General features: G+C 39.3%; 1 protein-coding gene across 1 annotated transcript in view; it reads left to right on the forward strand.

Annotated features, from left to right (window-relative positions):
* The window catches only part of LOC150085984 (uncharacterized), a 45,531-nt gene that overhangs the window by 16,193 nt on the left and 15,159 nt on the right, over positions 1-14,179 (forward strand). Inside the window, exon 2 of the mRNA XM_090373634.1 lies at positions 12,811-12,921. Coding sequence (XP_090229760.1) covers positions 12,811-12,921 — 111 coding nt within the window. The remainder of the gene's footprint in view (positions 1-12,810; positions 12,922-14,179) is intronic.

The raw sequence follows: 14,179 nt of genomic DNA on the forward strand, positions 1-14,179 counted from the left end.
GTACACATTGGTACTAATAACCTTAAGATTTACTTAACAAGTACAGATCAATGCTTGGAAAAAAGTTGCGAGTCAGGGTTAAATTTGAAAGTGTCTGCAATTCTGCCCAGACACAATAGGAGAGAGTATATGATGAGAGCCTTATCAAACAATTTGTCCCTGGAGATATTGTGCAAGGCTCATGGTGTAGAATTTTTTTCAGCGTGGTCTGTGCTTGCTATCAGGAGAGACTGCTTCTACAGGGATGGGATACACTTAAATAGAAAGGGTGCAAGAATATTTGCTGATGCTATTGAGGCAGTGTTAGGTGGGTCGGAAAACTGCTAGCTTGGGGGGATTCACAGACTAAAAGATTAACGGTAGCTGCAGGCAGAGACAAAAGTGATTCTTGAACTGCTTCTATTGTAATGAGCAGGAACCTAGAGAGCAAGTTGCTGAGGACTTCAAGATCTGCTGGGAGTCATCATGGAACAAGTAAATACATGGGCTGTGTTAGGGTAACTAAGAGTTACCCTAACTCTATCATTAGTGTACATGAACAAGTGCATGTACACTAATGATAGAAGTATAGTAAATAAAATTGATAACTTTGAAGTGCTGATCAAGGCATCAAAGGCAGATATTGTTGGGATATCAGAGACATGGTGTCACACAGATATAAGCAGTGCAGAATTGGAATTTGGATAGTGCAATGTGTACAGAAAAGACAGACAGGGTAGGAAGGTAGGAGGGGTTATGCTGTTAAGAAATGCATAAAATCTAAGGAAGTGCATCCAGTTGACATGGGTGGACAGTTCAATGTTGAGTCTGTTTGGTGTGACATAAATACTGAGAAAGGGAAAATGAGAGTAGGAGTATTATTAACTATACAGTGCAAGGAAGCCTGAGGCTTATGCTACACCAGCCAAAAAAAAAAATTGAATTACCCCGAGAGAGAGAGAGAGAGAGAGAGAGAGAGAGAGGGGGGGGGGCATCACCAAGAAAGAGAAGAATGATGATATGTTATAGGTCTAATGACTCTGATGAGTACAATGAACAGTTGTGCAGAAAAATAGAATGGGCCAGTAAATCAGAATGTCTTGTAATGTGGGATTTTAACTTCCCAGATATTGACTGGAACATGTGGGTTGGTCATTTGCACACTAGCAAGAATTTTGTGGATTTATTGGAGGATTGTTTTCTACAGCAACATGTTCGAGGGGCAACCAGAGGGAGTAATACCCTTGATCTGATTATCAGCAGTGATTATTCATGCATTAAGAATTTGGAGATAAAGGAACCACTAGGTGACAGTGATCACAGTGTACTGATGTGGGATTTACTTAAGATGTAACTACTATGAAGGGTAAAAGGAAGGGTTTTTGTTTTCGTAAAAGTGACTACAGTGGTCTCAGACATTCTATACAGTGAGATCAACTGATGATGTTACCAATGGTGAATTCTAAATGGGAAACCTTCAGGGACTTAATCTTGGAGGATACTATGCTTTTCATACCAACTAAGAAATACTGTTCAAGGTTCAGGCCTAAATGGATGTAAGATGAATTAATGAGGTTGTGGCAGAGAAGAAAAATGCATGGGATGCATATAAATTATCAGGCGACACAGAAGCCTATGGCAGATATAAGCTAGTCTGTAATCAAGTCACAAAGGAGGTTAGTCAGGCAAAGGCCGATTACAAAAAATCTTTGGCAAAAGATGTAAAGAAAAATAGCAAAGAGTTAATTACTTATGTAAACTCTAGAAGGAAGGGGATGAATCAGATTGGTCCACTTACATAGATGGTTCGACTATTGATGATCCTGCTCAAGTAGCTGATAAACTGAATGAGTATTTTGCATCTACATTCACACATGAGGAGTTATTCAAGGAGCGGAATGCCAGAAGTTTATCAAACTCTAACAGGGAGCTAAGTGATTTTGTAATAACTGAGAGCAAAGTGGAGGAGAAATTGTTGAAATTAAACATAAAAAAGGCACCTGAGGCAGATGGAATCTATCCAGTTATAATGAAGGAGGCAGTAAGGGAAGTAAAAAAACCCTTAGCCATCCTTAGAGTCCGCTGACTCTAAGGATGCTCTCATGAGCATCCTTAGAGTCAGCGGAGGTTGTTTTGGTGGACTAGAGATGTGCAAATTTATCCCCAATTCACAAATATGTGTTCAAAGGGTGACACATATAATTATAGACCTGTTAGTTTAACTTCTGTTTCAGGGAAAATAATGGAGTCACTGGTTAAAGAGGTGATACAGGATCACATAGACAAGACAGCAGTAATAGTTCAGACACAGCATAGGTTTGTTAAAGGGAGGTCTTGTCTGACCAATTTGATTGGATACTACGACATGGTCACCGACCGAGCTAGCTAGGTGGGTAAAGTGCCTGCCTGGCAACCCAAAGGTCGCAAGGTTTGAATCCCGCCTCGGGCTTGGATCACATTAAAATACAAAAACTTTGTGAGGTGCATTATGGCCTCAGAAGCTGATGCACCAACAACTAACAAAAAAAAAAAAAAAAACTACATGGTCCCAAAGGAACTGGATGCAAAATATATCTTTGATATCATATACTTGGATTTCAGGAAAGCCTTTGATACTGTTGCACATGGAAGACCGCCGTACAAATTGGAGTGGTATGGCATTAAGGGCAAGTTAATGCCCTTAATACCATCCCTTTATCCCAATAGATAAAGGGATGGCTGAGTGGGAGATGGCAGAGAGTGGTAATAAATGGACACTGCTCTACATGGACTAATGTTATTAGTGGAGTCCCCCAGGGTTCGGTGCTGGACCCGTTGTTTTCTATATATATCGATGAAGTTATATCAGGCTTAATGTCCAAGTTTGCAGATGATACAAAGGTTGGCAGGATTGTTAATGACAGTAAAGACAGTATGCTACTGCAACAGGATCTAGAAAAGTTAGTCAGATGGGCTGAGAAGTGGCAACTGAAGTTTAACATTGACAAATGCAAAGTACTCACTCCATATGGGTAGCAGTACCCAAGAGAAACGTACCAACTATGCGGTACTAAACTCTTGGAGGTGGAGAATGAAAAAGACCTGGGGGTAATTGTGCAGTCAGTTATGAAGTTCTCTGAGCAGTGCAGATGGGCTGCCAGAGCAGGTCATGGAGTTTTGTGAATGATATATAGGAATTTTGCAAGCAGAGACAAGGAGGTGATTATCCTTTTATATAAGGCAATGGTCAGGCCACACCTTGAGTACTGTATCCCGGTCTGGAGGCCTCATTTTAGGAAGGATGTAGAGTTGCTAGAATGAGTACAGAGAAGGGCAACGGGATTGGTGAGAGAGGAAGAAAGGGGTGCGCTTACGAAGAAAGGCTTAAGTGCTGCAAGTTGCAGGATCTGGAGACTAGGCACCTGCAAGGTTACCTGATCAAGGTGTATAAGGCCTTGAATGGTTTGAGCAGGCCTATTGCTGATGGAATACTTCCACTTGCTCAGATTAAGAACCTGAGGGGGCATAGATTGAAATTGAGGAAAGACAGTTGTAGAATGGATGTGCAGATGTTTGCCTTTAGCCAGCAGGTAGTTGATTGCTGAAACAGACTTCGATCTGTTGTTGTGGAAGTTGATAGCTTAAATAAATTTAAGGCTGAACTAGAGAAATGCTTGAAGTGACCGGATGGGTGAAATGGGAAGGTTTTTTTTTTTTGTTTTTTTTTTGGCTGATGCTGTATAAGCTTGTTTTCTTGCATCATATGCCTGAACTAATGCTAATATCATTAACATCCTTTCTTGGTGAATAAGTGATATATACTCTAATTAGACCTTCTTAGCTTTATTTTAATCCTGTTAAGTTGCTTATTTGTCATTGTATTTATTATTGTTTTTGTTATTATCATAACTGTTTTCATTCTTTTACACTTGCACTGTAATTGGGTGCTCTGTTTTGATTTATTAAAATAAAATATATGCTTGAAGGTGTAATCTTGTGGATCCAATACTTTGAACACATTTTTTTGACCAGTCCTAGTTGATATGGAGCAGTAGAACAAGAATTTTTCTTGGAACAAGGGTTTGTTTACTGCATTGATTGCACCAGGTTGCGTTTCAATTCTGTCAGACCTTTACCTTCTCCTGTAATGCTGATCTACTATTTTACTGTCCCAAAAGCAGAGAATACTAGGGAACTTAGTGAAATGATGTTGCAAACACCTCATTTATACTGGTCATATTTGATCTTATCTAATACATTATTCTCATTTCTGTAGTCTTCTTTAATGTGAGTAGATTATGTTATATTTATTCTACATTACATTTCTTTGACAACTTATTTAATATCCTTAATACTATTAATGTTTAGCTGGCCCCAGCCAACCTTTGGCATCCCTACTGCCAATTTTAGATTACTCAAAAGGCAGCATAAAGAGTCACCATTTGGATCAGTTACTAAGGCAGAACAATAAGCCGTCAACCAGGATCAGTCACTAAGGCAGCATAGTGAATGGAGTGCACAACATAAATTTAGGGTGTATATTCCATTGTGAAGTGGCATCTCTCTGCAGAGATGCCACTCTTTTGGATTATTGATCAATACTAATTTCTCCATAAAGACCAGTCAGATCAAAACACTGGCATTGAGATCCTGAATAAGTTGCATGTCTTTTTATATATGTGGAAGCCTTGCAAGTAGAATTCAGTGACATCCACTTGCATTGGATTTGGTTAGACCCAAGTTCTCACCAGGTCATCAGTTCTTGCTGATTAAAGAAATGTGGTGTTTTCGGCTTCTGAGGTGTAATCCCAATTATCTTGTTCACCAGTTTCATCACCCAGTTCTAAAGACTCTTTCACCAATTCCCAATCCATCTTCCAGAGAAGATAGATTGGGAACTGGCAGATTTTTATTGTGTGGCACCCAGGTGTGCCACTAGGGTTTTTGGCACCCCTAAGCAGAAATGTATTTGGCACCCTTGAGATACTTTTATTAAATATTATTATTATAAAAATTATGAATTTTGGACATTCAGAATTCATAATAAAAATTATGAATTATGAATGTCCCTATGCCCTGCTTATCAGTCTTATTGTATTCCGCCGGCCCTGGTGGCACCAAAGTAATAGAGGATGGTATATTGGGAGCAGTTATTCATGATGATTTGGCAACTTCATATTTAAGTATTAGCAAAAAGCATACACTTCTGATTAATACAAAACCATCCCTCTAATGTTGACTACCTCAGTAGAAACAAGGTACTCACAGAAATGGGTGACTTAATCATGCACAGGCATTCCAAAATAGGCTTATATGCACAGAAAAACTTGGTGCTAGTAGCAAAGTTATGATTTTACCTCTTTAGACCATATAATATCCTGAAACATTGAAAAATTAGTATAGTGATAATGTCCCCCCCCCCTGCAGTCTGCTATGGTTATTGAATTCAGTAGCAAATTGCAGGGGAGGGAAAGTTATACAAATAGTACAGACTCTTATGTATTACCATATTGGTATGCACTTATATAATACATATAAATGTTGTAAAAAGATAAGACCTTCAACAATTTCCACTAGAATATTGACACTACAGAAAAACTAATGTTGGATTCACCACACAAAATGCATATAAAAAATAGTTAAATATAAAAATAATCTTTTATTTATTACATAGTGTCATCAGTTAATTATCCAGTCATATTATGATAGTGTTATGAATGATTATTGACATTTGGAAGCTACATGGACATGTTTTTGTAAGGGACGGCTCCCAGAACATGAGTTAAAATCCGCCTTATATCTCTGTGAAGAACAGTACCACTGTAAGAGGGCCAGAAATGTGAGTAGTGTGGTCTGTTATGATCTGGCCGCTTGGCTACCCAGAAGCATCAGTCACCTGGAGAGATTATTCTGGGTACTTGTTCACACCACGGGAAGGTGGGCCAGTCCCAGTGGAGCACATACTGTCTCAGTACGAGATTCTGACCGACTTGATGTTGTCAGAGGAAAATTAAATAAATAAAATAAATAATTATTCCTGTAGTGTAAAGAGAGAGAAAAAAAAAAAAAACACAATGTGACATCTACACTGTGAAGAACGGCATAGAAAGAAGAGAGAGGGGGAAGAAAAAAAAGAGAAGAAAGTATTGTTTGTTTGGGGATTTATTAGACGCATCAGCATTTGTGGCCATAGTGCGCTAAAAGAAAGTGTTTTCCTCTCTGCACACAGGCTGCAGAAATAAGCTCCACAGCCCGTTTAGCAGGACGGGGAAAGAAGAAAAAAGAGAAAAGTAAAAATAACGATAAAAAAAAAAAAAGAGAGGAAAAAAAAAAAACCTGTAGACTGTCGGTTTCAGTCCACTGGTGGGTCATCAATGTTGGCCACTGCTGGGTTCTTGTTGTTGGCCACTTGGGGCCTGTTTATCCTACGTCTGCACTTAAAGACTTCACTTGAGTAGGTTTGCAGTGCAGGGAGGTTGCTAGGGTTCTGTACGAAGAACTCTAGATGTTTGGCAGATATCTGCATACAGCTGACAAGGTTGTGTCTGAAATCATCATACATAATGCACTCGATTAGTATGTGCCACCAGTTCTCTTTGGCTCCACAACGGCAGAGATCTGTTGGGTGCAAACCCAGATATTGTAATTTTTCATTCATGGATTCATGTCTGGTAATTAGGTACGATGTTTCTGGTGAAGGGGAAAACCAAGACTGTACTGATTTAGAAGCTGGTTATGTTACATCAGGTAGGAATCTTGTGACAGTGCCCAGCATTGAGGTATCCCATCAAGTTTGCCAAATGTTGAGGAGCTCATTGTAGCAATGGGACATCTCAGCCTTGGGGTCGGCATCCAGGTTAACTTCAATATCAAGGATCCTTGTTGGGATATTCCTGCTCCTTCTAAAGCACAACCCACGGAAGATGACATATAGATCGAGCGGAAGAGCTCCCATGATGACTTGAATGGCAGGAGTGGAGACCATTCTACACACTTGGCAGATTGCCATTAACATTGACCTCTGGATGGTTCCAAACTTGTCTCGCATTCAGAGTTACCTGGTGGAACCAGGTACCGGCTGCGTAGGTCACAATTGGTAGAAACACCGCTTTTTAATACAAGATGTGGGAGAAAGCTGAGTTTGTGGTCAACACTTAGTGACAATTGTAAATGGATGAAACCTGTGTGTAGTGCAGCCAAGAAATAATCTGACTGTAGAAAGGATGGTTTGATAAATGGAACTATAAAAGCTCTATGGAATTAATCTGTATTTTGTAGAGTTGGATTTAGATTTTGTTGTAAACTTAAAAGTGGTCTCAGCCTTAACTTCCTCCCAGGAGAATTCATGGTCCAGTATGTTTCTGTGGAACAGCTCCTCAAGTAATGCATCGTTGGAACTGTCCTTTGGAACATCATACACCAGCATCAACGGATTTGACTTTTTAGGAGGAGCTATGACCACTCCTGCATTTGTGAGGGTGCTACATGCAGCAATACTTGTTAGGTCTTCTTTGGTTGCAGTTTCCAGTAGGACTCCCTTGTTCCTAATGGGTCTCAGGAATTTCACCTTTAGATTTTTGTAATCAGCCCTTATGGTGCTTTGCACCAGATCTTTGATGTCATTGCTCGTCTTTAGCTCTGAGCTTGCTCTCAGCAGTAGTAGATGCTGTGGCTTCTTCTCAGGATGGGGGTGCGTGGAGGGGACGGATGATGCCATGAGTAAGGGACTCCAGTCCAGACTTCACAGCGCCAGCATAGGATGTGACTCCTGCAGCAGGCCCAGGCGGGGGGGGGGGGGGGCATGGAGTCTCAATGTAGTCAGGGTCGACATTGGTACAAGATGGGGGTTTGCCAAGAGCATCAGTGAATTTTTCCAGGACCACAGTTTTGGACCGAAGTTCATTCACAGTTTGGAACCTCTCATTTCAATGAGAAGCTCAGTTGTAATTGATTCAAGGGTGGGCCACAGCTCTTGCACATGGTTACCCGCACTTCTGGTGAAATGGCTGGAGCTGTGGTTTAGGAAGGTGATCAACTGCCTACGAAGCTAAGAGATTGTATGGTGAAGGGTAGCTGGCTCCGAAGTAAATCCACCTTCTGGGACACTAGGTGGAGGAGGAATCCCCAATCTAGGGGACGATTTTAACTCAGCTGTGATAGCATTGGCAAGGACTGTCGGTGTTGATAGCTTGGGCAGTTCCTTTAACCTCTGGATGGGTGGAGGTCATTGCCTCCAGTAGGAGGCTCAGTAATGGGAGCAGCATCAGTGGGTGTAGCAACAGGGCTTTGGTCAGGAGCCAACGCTGGTGGTTGCCTATCATCTTGGAGTGCAGACTCTGAGCAGCCCATGCTTCCTTGGCCTCCTTAGTTTTCTTCTTGGCCTTCTTTTTACTTTCTTTTTTCAGCAAGAGATACCCGCTCTTGAGTGGGGTTTTTGGTGGGGTCTTTGGCAATGTGGTATTTGGGAGGTGGTTCCCCAGATCTGGTTCAGGCTCCTCCTCGCTAGCAGAACTGGAGCTTTCCCTTGTGCTCATGTCAGGTGGAGGAAGGGCAGGACGAATAACAGGATGAAAAATAAGGCACAAGCATCTTGATGAAATGCAGCACTGATGAAAAATCCAGCAGCTTCGGTTGGGTTGTCTGAGGAGATAGTTTGTAATTTGCACTTGAGGAACACATTTGCAGCACAACTGCTAGGGCTGCTGCGAAGAGCTTGCTGTTACTATCACAAGATTTTAATCAAGTTTCCAAGGCACTAATTAACTAAACTGATTGTGGAGACAAATTAATTCTACTCATTATATAACCCATTATGCAGTAAGGCTGTTATGAATTTATGCAAATTAGCAACAGCATAATTAATAAATATGTTTGTGGCAGTTCACGGAACCAATCACAGGTGATGTTGTTGTTGTTATTTAGTTTTTTTAGGAGCATTAGCAATTAAGGCCATATTGCTCCAGGGATATGCGGTGGTCATTCCCTGACCTTTCTGCATCCTCTGTATTTGGTGGTCACGGGCTCGAACCCCAGTCTAATCAAGAAGCGTGTGCTACGCACTGCTGCTCCTGCTCACCTGACTATGGAGGCGCCCAATCACAGGTGATAACACTGTTCACATGGTTGGTCGCGTAACTTGTTGTTTCCTGAACAAAGACCTTCGTCTTCGCCCAAGGAAGAGAAGAGCAATGGCCAACTATTTGCTACTTCTTTTATCGCTAACAGGAGACAACAATACTAAAAACCCCATAGTCTTCTTGGCAATGGGTAGAAATTAAATAGAAATAATAACAATTTTTCCCAGTGTTACAAAAGTACAGTTAATCAAACTAACAAACAGCACTCATAATAATAACTAACACTATAAAAATCAATACAAGAAATATCAAAGGCAGAAGTTCAATGGGAGTGGCCATTACATATAGAAACGAGGTAGCTTTTTTTTTTTTTTTTTTTTGGTAGTTGTTGGCGCATAGGCTTCTGTGGCCATAATGCACCTCCCAAGATTTTTGCAGTACTTTGATCCAAGCCTGAGACGGGAATCGAACCCGCAATTTGGGTTGCCAGGCAGGCACTTTACCCACCCGGCTAGCCCAGTCGGCAAACGAGGTAGCATTGCAGAACAAAGCAAAATTTGAAAAATGTTAATAACTTCTCACTGCCTTAAAATTTAGTCACTAAAACACATGCACAAACTCACCAACTAATGGGGAACTGACAACACTACTTTAAAATCACTAATTCCAAAAGTAATCCAGTATTTGAATGAACATTTGAGGCGTGTAGAAACACACAACATAACCAGACACTTGAATATACTGACTAGTTGGAAGCTACAACCAAGTTCCTGTGGTTTGATGTAATTTACAGCACTTGAAGTTCATTTTTATTACTGTGTTTTCTGGACAATAAGATGTAGCACACTGTAAGATGCACCCATGTTTTAGAAGGCAAAATTTGATAAAAAAAAATTGCAAATACAGTAATTTATGATATTCTGATTAGATATATATTGAATACTTAGGAAAAAACAATGCTTGTTTTTGTTATTGCTTTTTTGCCCTGTCATTATTTATGCATATGCAATGGAAGTGATCACACAACATCTGATTTGTTCTTGAACTCCAGCACATTGTGTCGATTTACTCTTGTTGCTTTGTCCAGTTTGTATAGTTGTTGAAAGTATTGTAACTATACTCCCACCATCCTGATTGTTTTATAGTAGAGCATTAACCCTTTTCTAATTCTTGATTTTAATATTTTGTTTTTAATGGGTTGTATAGATTTCCAGACACAGTGAAAGTTTCATTTTTACTTTTTCAAAGAAATGTTTGTTATGTGGTTTTTTTAGGAGCATTAGCAACTAAGGCCATGTTGCTCCGGGATATGCGGTGGTCATTCCCTGACCTTTCCGCATCCTCCGTATTTGGTGGTGACGGGCTCGAACCCCGGTCTAATCAAGAAGCGTGTGCTGTGCACTGCTGCTCCTTCCCACCTGGCTACCGAGGCGCCTTTCAAAGAAATAAAGTGGGCACTCAAATTAAAATATTTTATACTGCTTGATTTTAATGTTTTCTTTCTGTTCACTTCGGCGAAGGTAAAGAAAGTCCAAACGAGAAGCATGCAAAAGTTCAATAAATTTACTGGTAAAAGTACTTTGCCGTAATGCATTTGTACTGCTGTTCGCTCAGTAAATATACAGTGGGTGTTATTAGTCAGGAGTAGAAATTGAATCCCATGGGAGATTGAAACCCTCCCGAAGTGGAAGGGGTAACCTGACCTTTTTCTTTAGAATCACTGGTGGACTAGTGGATAAATTGTTTATTAAGAAAAAAAAAGGCAGAGGTAAAGGAAGCCCACAGGAGAAGCATGGCAAACTTCGAAAAAGTTTACCGGTGAAACTACGTTACGAACATTTTTTACGACACCAGAACTTTCAATATGACGCTGTTTGTGATTCAATTAGTCTAAATAATAAAGTTCAGGTTACCCCCATTTACTTCGTGAGGGTTTCAAGCTCCCGTGGGATTCAACATCTACTCCAGACTGATAACACCCACCATCTGTTTACCAAGCGAGCAACAATACAAATGCTGTTACGGCAAAGTACTTTTACTGGTAAATTTCATTGAACTTTTGCATGCTTCTCGTGTGGGCTTTCTTTACCTTAGCCTTCACTTCCACCTTTTTTTTTATTAACACATTTCTACTCTGCATTAATAAACAGCTACAGTCTTGAAAAGGCTGTTTAAGCACGGGTAATGCATCTCCATCATTTCTACTACCCAGGCAGTATGCATGCATCGTTTTATTATATCTCATATTTTGTATACCTTCACAATGAGTTGCCTAGGTATTGCACTACTTCGAATAAGTAACGCTTCTCTGGTAAAGAAGACTACTGTTACCTGTGGTGGTGCCCATTTGAGAATAAGTAACAGTAGTCTTCTCTACCAGAGAAGTGTTACTTATTCGAAGTAATGCAATACCTAGGCAACTCATTGTGAAGGTATTCACAATATGAGATATAATAAAACGATGCATGCATACTACCTGAGTAGTAGATGGAGATGCATTACCAATGCTTAAACAGTCTTTTCATATACTCTTTTGACATTTCGTCAATTTATATTAAACCATGCATACCATCAAGCATCTCTCATATTGTAGAGTTATACTTCATAACTGGGTTGTCAGTATTGCAACAGGGTACCTGCCCACCCAACGATGATGAAGCCAACCAGCTTCAAAACGGTGCTGTCTGGGTGGTGGTGCCCTCATCTGAGAATAAGTAACAGTAGTCTTCTTTACCAGAAAAGCGTTACTTATTCGAAGTAGTGCAGTACCTAGGCAACTTGTTGTGAAGGTATTCACAATATGAGATATAATAAAATGATGCATGTATACTACCTGGGTAGTAGAAATGATGGAGATGCATTACCAATGCTTAAACAGCCTTTTCATATTCTTTGGCATTTCGTCAAGAAATATATTTAGCTACAGTCTTGTTTCATTGGTTTTTGTTATCAATTAAGCTGTGTCCCAAAGTCATAATGAGTGGCATCCATCGTATTTGAAACATGAATTCAGAAGTGTTCAGTAAACAAGATATCGGTGCAGAATGAAGCTTTTACTCATTGTAGAACTCAAAAAACTTACCATTACTGGTTTAATGGACTGAACTTTTGCTTTCTTCGAAAAGTACATCATCTTCATGGTCACCAAAGGCATTACTGGTTACATATTTCTTAAAAGACAGTGGCAACTGTACCATGTTTTGCATCCCCACAAATTTTTTACCCTTTCGCACACCTGTGAAATTGTTAGTCTTTTGGTTTGCCCTGTTGATGTCAGATCGTGGTTTTGCATCTCTATCCAGTTGTTTCACTCATCATGCATGAATTATTTAAAGGGTTTGTTAATTATGATGTCTACTGTTGCATTTAACTAAAGTTTGCTGAAATTACAGCTAACTCCATGTTTAATTCAGCAACTGCCCTTTTTTGTTGCTTCTGTTGCATGTGACCTGAATTGGTCACAAAAGAGCTAGTCAGAATACTACCTGGATGTTTTGACTGTGTTTTCTCTGACCACAGCTAGGGATAAAAACACTACAGATAATAGCAAGAGAGAGAGAGAGTGCACATAGGATACCTTGACCTTACGGTAGGGAAGTTTTAGGCAACATTTTCTAGGATAAAAAGTGCATCTTATGGTCTGGGAAATACACTTATTTTTATTTATTTTTAATGTAAAATTTTCAAAAAGTACCAGATTTTAATGTAAAATTTTATGAGGTTTTAGTGTATTTAAAATGTATACCGATTTGACACCTTTCCTTTTCTTTTATAGGGAAACAACTCAAAAGAAGCCCGCATATGTCTGTGCATATTATGTGGTAAACCTGCTGCTCTTGTGTGCCGACAGTGTGGGAAGATTCCCTACTGTAGTGATTATTGTTCTGTAAGTTATAAATTTTTGTTATTATATAAAGTTTATTTTTTGTGTAGCCATAGGGCATCTTTAAATCAGGTTACAGGTACTTAGGAACCAGACAGTACTATAAGATGCGTAATTTTCAGTATTTAGATAATTTAATTTATTGATGAAGAAACCCAGAGCCGTTTTTGATATGCTAAATGTAATACAGTATTAAGGCATAGTTGGTTCAAATTCCAAAAATTTTTTAATAAGTGTTATATGCAAAGAGGTGTTTATCTGTATATAAATTTTTGCTTGGTATTATTTGAACTCTGATGTGTACTATGTATCTATACAGTTTAGCAAGATCTGTCTGTTGTAAGGCAAAATAGTAATTTTTTGGCTTTATGTGGAGGAAAAGTGCATATAAAGTTAGTATAAGTGTTTAGAACATTCAATTGGGTTTTTCAGTGTATAGAATTGGAGACAAGGTGACCTGCTCTTGGGTCACCACGTTTGTGTTAAAGGTTTTCAGCTTGCACATTTTATGAATCAACCTCTGAACACATACTTCTGTGAAGAATTACACAATACAGATATGAGTGACAGACTCAGGTGCCATCAAAATAATAATTTTGAATTTGAATTTATATATTCTACCAGAAGAAAGGTGAGCATAAAATAACATTCAAAAGTAGTGCAGAGGGTCACAAATAGAATATTTATTAATTATGAGGGAGGAAATAAGGGATTGCAAAAAAAAAAATGTAAGATAATACTGAGAGAGAGTGCTTAAGAAAACAGCACAGATTGTTGGTTTTGTATATGTGTTAAAGGGAGGATGGGGGAGGGAATAAAGCTTTTAGCAAGATAAAGTGGTAGAAATGGGATGGTGAAAGGAAAGTCATCTTTAGGGAAAAGAATTACAAAAAAAAGCGAATTGGAAATGCAGTGGTGGCATAAGCGAGATATGGAAACAGACAACTCAAGTAATAAATCAGTATAAGAAATAAGTGGTGGTGTTGGGGGAAGAAGACCAAAAGAATTGTGAGCAAGGCAAAATTCTTTTTCCATCATTCTCTAATACACTCTCCAGCATTAGAGAATGATGGAGAAAGCTTTTGAAGGATTTGTTTAATGGGTAATTCCTAAGAGAGCCAGTAGAAGTCACAGAACAGGATACAGCAATGAGAGGAATCATAACAACATGGAAATGGCTTTATAACAAAGTACTAAAAGGCTGTAGGACCAAATTGAGTGCTTGGAATTGAATGGTTATTGGAATTATTTAATAAAATTA

Source organism: Mastigoproctus giganteus, chromosome 5, assembly GCF_048544385.1.
Source record: "Mastigoproctus giganteus isolate SK-2022 chromosome 5, ASM4854438v1, whole genome shotgun sequence".
Lineage (NCBI taxonomy): Eukaryota > Metazoa > Arthropoda > Arachnida > Uropygi > Thelyphonidae > Mastigoproctus > Mastigoproctus giganteus.